General features: G+C 47.1%; 1 protein-coding gene across 1 annotated transcript; it reads left to right on the forward strand.

Annotated features, from left to right (window-relative positions):
• The first annotated feature begins 206 nt into the window (after positions 1-206).
• On the forward strand, positions 207-4,563 carry APOL5 (apolipoprotein L5). The gene is given in 4 exon segments (XM_023728908.1): positions 207-269; positions 2,464-3,016; positions 3,019-3,422; positions 4,351-4,563. Coding segments are annotated over 4 exon segments (1,233 nt in total).
• Positions 4,564-7,415: the final 2,852 nt, after the last annotated feature.

Genomic DNA, 7,415 nt, shown 5'->3' on the forward strand with positions numbered 1-7,415 from the left:
ACCCCAGTGTCCCTCAACAGATGAATGGATAAACAAAATGTGGTATATACATATAATATTTACTATTCAGCCATAGAGAGAAAGAAAGTTCTGAGAGATGCTATGACATGGATGCACCTTGAAAACATTATGCTAAGTGAAATAAGTCAAACACAAAAGGATAATATTGAATGATCCCACTTAAATAAAATACTTAGAATAGGAAAATGGATAAAAACCACTCTCTAAACTCCTCTCCACAGCACCCATCAAGCCTGAGATTGCTCAAAGTAAGTCATTTAATTGACTGCTGACCGATGAACTCTACTTGGACTCAAGTTAATTGGGACACATCAGATGTACCAGTGCATGTTCATCTTTCTTCTTTGGATGAAGGCAGAGAGATGTTTTGTCCTTTCACAGGCGAATGTTGGCCTCAACCACAAGATGAGGCAGATGAGAGGATTCTGGAAAGCTGGAGTCCTAGATTTTTACCCTACTTCCATCACTAACTGGATTATAATCCAGGGAAAATCACCTCCCTTCTTGGGCTAGTTTTTCCTCTGTAAAAGAGAAGGTTAGACTCATTGATGGCAACAGTGGGGCAGGTGGCCACTTCCTGTGTGTTGGCTCTTCATGAAGCATCACTGGTCAATTGCAGCACTCCTCGAAGATCCTAGATGCAGCATCGTGGCTCTTCTCGAGCCATACTTTAGATGCCCCTGTCAACAACAACAGGGAGTTTGTGCCTCTTTGCCATCTGTGTGACAGATAATCTTGATGGGCTTCCACCTGTAACATCCCAGAGCTCTAAGATTTAAGCTGGGGAGGGGTTCAAATCCTAGGCACAGAAATGGCCCAAACAAAACCCTGATTAAGCCTTTTTTAAGAGTGACTTGAATATGGGAAAGATGTCAGAAGGCGCCTCTTGCTTCCCTGGGAAGGGGTCAGCCAGGCTGGTCCACCTGAGGCGGCTGATGGCCTTGCCCAGAGAGCAGAGGGCCCTAAGGCCATTATCAACAGTTGCTGTGGGGACTTGGGGCTGCCTGGTCCCAGTATACTTTGCTCGCAAGCCCTGCCTTCTTTCTTGTAGCACACTCTCCACCATCCCTTAAGTCTATGGCCAGGCCGTTGTAGATGCTCAGTAAGGAGATAGACAGGAACAAACTCAAGGGTCATACAAGTCACACTGTGTTACATGCTGTGGGAAGTTGATTGTGGCATCTTGCCCAGGCCAATGTTATCTGCTTTGGGATCCCCAAATCCTATACAAATTAATTTACTTAGAAGCAAAGAAAAGCAAAAACATCATTGCCATTGAGTCAATTCCAGCTCATAGCCACCCTTAACACTTGTGTGCTTCTACTTGCCTGTTAACAAATGAGTGGAGTAGATTCCACTGTTTCTAAGGATGGCTATCCTTTCGTTAAAACTCTATTTTCAGTTTTCAAAATACACAGCACTGTCAAATGAATGGGTCCCAGGGTGTCACAAATTGTCTGCACTCGACTGCTAACCAACTACAGCCAAGAAAACTCTATGGAGCAGTTCTACTCTGTAATGCATGGGGTCACCATGAGTTGGAATTGATTCAATGGCAATGGGTTGTTTTGTTTTTTGGTCATATGAACAACACATGATCCCTCTCCTATGAAAGGGGTGATGTTTGCTTGTCTCGTTGGAGGTCTCCCCAGCCTTTTCTTTGGAAATTGTAGTTTATTATTTTTTAAATAGCTATAATACAGGCACATGATGCAAAATGTAAAAGGAACAAAAGAGCAAATTGTAAAAAGCAAGTTTCCCTCAAACTCCTTTCCCTAGCCCTCAGATCCCTTCCCCAGAAGCAGACACAATTTCCAGGTGAATCTATTTTTAACATAGAAAAAAGAATTTTCAAAACATCCCCTTCATCACTCTTAGTATTCTCATCTTCCTTAATTGAATTGCACTTAAGTTAGTATATGTTTATACATTAAGAAAACACTTGACAAAAAAAGTCAGTAATGTTTTTAAGTTATGTTTTATTCGTCACATCAGTGTCCACCCGCATTTGGGTGAGAGTGGTTCATGTTAAAAAAAAATACACACACACACAAACCCAAACCTGTTGATGTGAAGTCATGTCTGACTCTTGGCAACCCAATGTGTTACAGAATAGAACTGCTCCATAGGTTTTTCTTGGCTGTAATCTTTACAGAAGCAGATCAGCAGGACTTTCTTCTGCAGTGCTGCTGGGTTGAACCACCAACCTTTAGGGTAGAGCTGAGTACGTACTGTTTGTGCTACCCAGGCACCTTGAGCGGTCCATTGCTGACTGGAAAAGGTCCTGACATGCAGAGATGCTTGAACAGTGGTCTATTATAAATGTTCGGCCACTGAGGGGTCCCAGTCCACACAGGGGAACCCTTTGTCCCAGTGCCCCCTACATGTGCCTGATCTCCGTGCTGTGTTTCCTGAATGCATTTGAGGACTCAGGTTACCTAGAAGCTTGCAGCCTCACTGGTGAACGTGCCCCAGAGGTGGAAAACTAACTGCTTGATATGGACTGTCAACAGGGTGGAGGCCAATGTGTTCTACTACATGTTATTTGAAGAGCTGATGCCATGAGAGGGAGTCTCCATGCCAGATGCAAATCTGAGCGAGGAGAAAACATCCCTCTTACCTCTTTCCTTGTTGAAGTTTAAGCTGGACAAGGCCATCAATAGACTTCACACCAGTAAAGACCAAGCTGACACAGCCCATGAGATGTTCACCAAGACCAGCCTGGTGGCCAACTCCACGGGGGCTGTCCCTGGAGTCATGAGCATCATGGGTTTGGCCCTAGCACCTGTGACAGCAGGAGGGTGTCTGATGGTCTCAGCAGCTGGGCTGGGGCTGGGGCAGCAGTGACCGTCACCAGCACTGAAGTATGTCTTAGAAAATAGAAGCAATTCAGCAGCAAGAGAAGAAGCCAGCAGACTGGTGCCTATCACAACGTCTGGGTGCGAGGCTTTTGGGGGACTACAGTTGCCTGAAGTCAAAGCTGCTGGGTTGTGTGTGTTGTCAACAGCATCAAGGACCTGCATTCCTATGATGTGGTCAAAGCCATCTCTGGCTTCAGGGATGTGGACAAGAATTTTTTAGCTATGGGCCAAATCCCCTTCTGGAGGTGCAGAGAGGCACAGAAAGCCTTTGAGAGAACAGCCCTGGCCATGACCAAGGACGACTGGGTAATGGGTGCTGCTGGGGCTGGCTTCTCACTTATGCAAGACATGGACAGCCTCTTGCAGAACTGGAAGCACCTGGAGGAGGGTGCAAAGGCCCAGATGGCTGAGGAACTGAGGGCATATGCTAAGGAGCTGGAGTGGCAGCTAAGCCGGTACACCCAGAACTATGAGCAGCTGCTGCAGAAGGGAGCCGGGCCTGTCCCAGGGTTCCTGGGCAGGGCCTTGCAAGGAACCCACGTAGGAAGGGGCAAAGAATGCAGATGGAGTCTGGCTCAGTGGTAGAATTCTCACCCTTCGTGGGGGAGATCTGGGTTTGATTCCCTGCCAGTGCACCTCATGCACAGCGACCACCCATCTGTCAATGGAGGCTTGGGTGTTGCTATGATGCTGAACAGGTGTCAGGGAAGCTTCCCGACTAAGACAGACTAGGAAGAAAGGCCTGGCAATCTATTTCCAAAAATCAGCCAATGAAAACCCTACAGATCACAACAGTCTAATCCCTTTAGGCAGGGGGTCTCGGTCAGTAGGACAGCTAACAACAGTCTGGGTCTTCATGGAGTGGGGGGAAGAGGGAAGGTTAAACAAATAGACAAACAAATACACAGGTACAACTGTCATTTCTTCAGAGAGACGATTTCCCCAACAGCCCTAACTTTAATTAGGTCCCTCCTGTTCTTTTCTTTCAAGGAGTTTACAATGTGTGTATGTGCTCACTGTCTGTCTCCTTGTATGCTGTGGTCATTCTGCTCTCTGCTGTCTCCCCAGCATCCAGCAGCTCTTGGCACACAGTAAACCAAAACCCGTTGCCATCAAGTCAATCACGACTCACAGCGACTGTGCAATAAATGTGTGTTGATTGACACGAATGTGGCATTGCATGACCAAGGTGACATTTCAAATGATTGGGAAAGGAAGCTTATTTGAAAAATGGTTTAGATTTTTAGACTCTCCTATTTAGAGGAGTTAAACAGCCAGCTATAAAAACTGAAACAAGAAAACTCCTACTGGAAAATAAAGGAGATTTTTAAAAATCACCTTTAATTTTGTCAAGAGAGAAGAACGTGAATGGGCAGCCAAGGTCACTGACTGAGACCCACACAGGGGCACATAAGCCTTTACTGGTGATATGAAGCTTTATAAATTCATTCATTCATTTGTTCAACAGATGTTGGCCAAGGATTTAGCAAGTGGTTCCCAGACTTGTCTGCACATTGGAATCACCTGGGAAGCTTCAAAAACTACTGATGTCCAGGTCTCACCCCCCAGTGATTGTGATTTAATTTATCTGGGTTATGGCCTGGACTATGGGATTTTGAAAAGATCTTCAGGTGATTCTAACGTGCAGATGAGTTTGGGGAACCACTGCTTTAAAGGGTGAGGTGTTTTCTTACTTTATAACATCAATAGAATTTTACCCCCTTGGGCACATTTTCTATCTTCTTAATAACCAAGGGCAGATTGTCTTTTTTGGGAAACTATGAGACCCTGGGACCCATATTCCAAAGTGTCTCATCCACCCCTTCCTTTGCCTGTTATGAGCAGCAGCTTCGGCCAGGCCCTGGCAGGGCACGAGGACACCATGGAAGACAGTCTGTGCCCTAATGGCACTTAGGGACAGCAGGGGAGACAGACCTCAAAGATGCCATTAACAACGAGGGGAGGTAAACCTATGGAACCAGGACAGGGTGCGGGTGGGAGCCCTGATGAATGCACTTACCTCTCCTGGGAGGGTGGGCCATGGGGGAGGGTGGTCTTGTGGGGAAGAAGCTGGGACATCCGATTCTGCTACACGCCTTCAGCAATTCTTGGCCTTGTCCTCTACCAGTTAGCTCTGTGGGCCCTCCCTGCACACTGTGTGCACTTCTAGATGGACCATTCATCCAGATTCGATGCCCAAATAACCACTGAGCACCTTTGTGCCAGGCAACCGTGCCTGGTCTGTCAGTGAACAAGACAGACAATGGCTGGGCATATGAAGTCGAAGAACTACCTCACCCAACACTGTAATATCTGGGGCTCCAGCAAACTGACTGCGGGATCCCTACTGTGTGTTCATGGAAAACCATTTCCATCACTAGCAATGGCTGGTGGCCAAGGAAGCCTCAAATCTGTCCATCCACCCACCTGTCTGTCGGTCCATCCACCCATCCACCCATCCATCCTCCATCTGTCCATCTGTCCATCTATCCACCCATCCATCCATCCATTATCTGTCCGTCCATCCATTCACCTACCCATGTATCCATCCATCCATCCATCCATCCATCCACCTGTCTGTCCATTCATCCGTCCATCCATCCAAATACTTACTGAATACCTACCACAGGCATTGGGGGTACAACAGTGAACAAAACAAATCCCTGCCTTCGTGGAGTTTATATTCTAGTGTGTGGGGGTAGTCGGGAGGACAGACAGTAAGTATAGTAAGGGAAATGTATAGTAATAAGTAAATTATAAAGTATATGATAAGGTAATGGATGTTAGGGAGAAAAATAAATCTGGGAAGGAGGATATAGAGGGTAGGGTGGGGCAAGATTGCAATTTTGAGTAGGATTTTCAGGGAAAGGAAACCCTGGTGGCGTAGTGGTTAAGAGCTATGGCTGCTAACCAAAAGGCCGGCAGTTCAAATCCACCAGGTGCTCCTTGGAAACCGTATGGGGCAGTTCTACTCTGTCCTATAGGGTCGCTATGAGTCAGAATAACTTGACGGCAGTGGGTTTTTGTTTTTGTTTTTTTGGTTTATCAGGGAAAAACTCTCTGAGAGGCTTATCTTTGAACAAAGGCCCAAAGCAGGAGAGCGAGGCAGGCATGAGGCTATCTGGGAGAAGAGCATTCCAGGCAAAGGGAACAGCCAGTGTTAACACCTGGAAGTAGGAGGCTGCTTGGCGTGTTTCGGGAGCTGCCAATGAGCCACGAGCCAAGTCAGGGCTGGGGGAATGTGGAAGGGAGCGTAGGAAGTGAGGCCAGAGAGGTAAATAGAGGCCACAAGGTGCAGGCTCTTCCGGGCTCTGTAAGGGTTTGGCTTTTATCTGAATGAGATGGAAAGCACTGGAAAATGTCAAGCTCAGTAGTGATATCCTCTGACCTGGGTTTTAACAGGAGCACTGTGGCTGCTGTGTGGAGAAGAGACTCTAGAGGGCAAGGGTGTAACAGGGACACCAGGAAGCAGACAGGTCTATGGAGCTCCAACTTGACTGCGGCCAGGCCCCGTGCGAGGCCCAGGGATACAGCATGAGCCAGGCTGACCGGGGTTTTACTTGGGTGGAGCTCTGGCTCTATGACCTCGCTGTGCCTCAGTTTCCTGAGGAAATGGAAGCACAAAATCTAGCAGGAAAGAGGGGCAACTGAACAATTACAATTGGGTGATTCAGTGGGTGTTAAGAACCTCGAAGCTCGGAACCTACGTCTTTGACTACCATTGGATCCCAGGAGGTTATGGAGCGCGCTCTGCTCATCTAGGTGCATCACACTAACAACAACAAAACATTTATTGAGCAAATGCTATGTGCTGGGCATTGTTCCCAGTATTTTACATCTATAACATTTTCATCTTTACATCATTGCTACAAAGTAGGGACCATTAATATTGCCAGAGTCCCTGGGTGGTGCAAATGACTAACACACTCGGCTGGTAACCAAAGGTTGGAAGTTTGAGTCCACCCAGAGGCAACTCAGAAGAAAGTCCTGGCAATCTACTTATGAAAAATCAGCCACTGAAAACTGTATGGAGCCCAGTTCTCCTCGGACACACGTGGGGTCACCATGAGTAGGAGTCGACGGCAACTGGTTTTATTAATATCCTCATTTTACAGATGAAGACACTGAAGCACACCAAACAACTTGTGAAAGGTCATAGATCCAGGAAGTGGTGGAGATGGATTTCAAACCTAGACTAGCTGGCTCCAGAGTCCTTGTTTTTAAATACTAAAATGAATACTGCTTCCCGGAGCAGAAGCGCAAAGGTAGCAGAGACACTTACTTTCTCAGGCACATCCTCTCCTTTTTGGGCTCCAGAGTGCTGTCTTCCGTAGAGTGGAGTCGCTGGGGGTGAAAACCACACAGGACTCCACTGGGAGGAATCTCAGCCCAGGTCAGGCCCCTCAGTCCTCACCAACACTGATGGAGCACCTGGTGGCTGCAGGCCCTGTGTTGAGGCGCTGAGGGTTGACAGCTGAATAAAGCACACCCCCTGGCCTCAGGGAGTCCAAAATAATGCAGTATAAAGCTGAG

Source organism: Trichechus manatus, unplaced genomic scaffold, assembly GCF_000243295.1.
Source record: "Trichechus manatus latirostris isolate Lorelei unplaced genomic scaffold, TriManLat1.0 scaffold00027, whole genome shotgun sequence".
NCBI classification, from domain to species: Eukaryota; Metazoa; Chordata; class Mammalia; order Sirenia; family Trichechidae; genus Trichechus; species Trichechus manatus.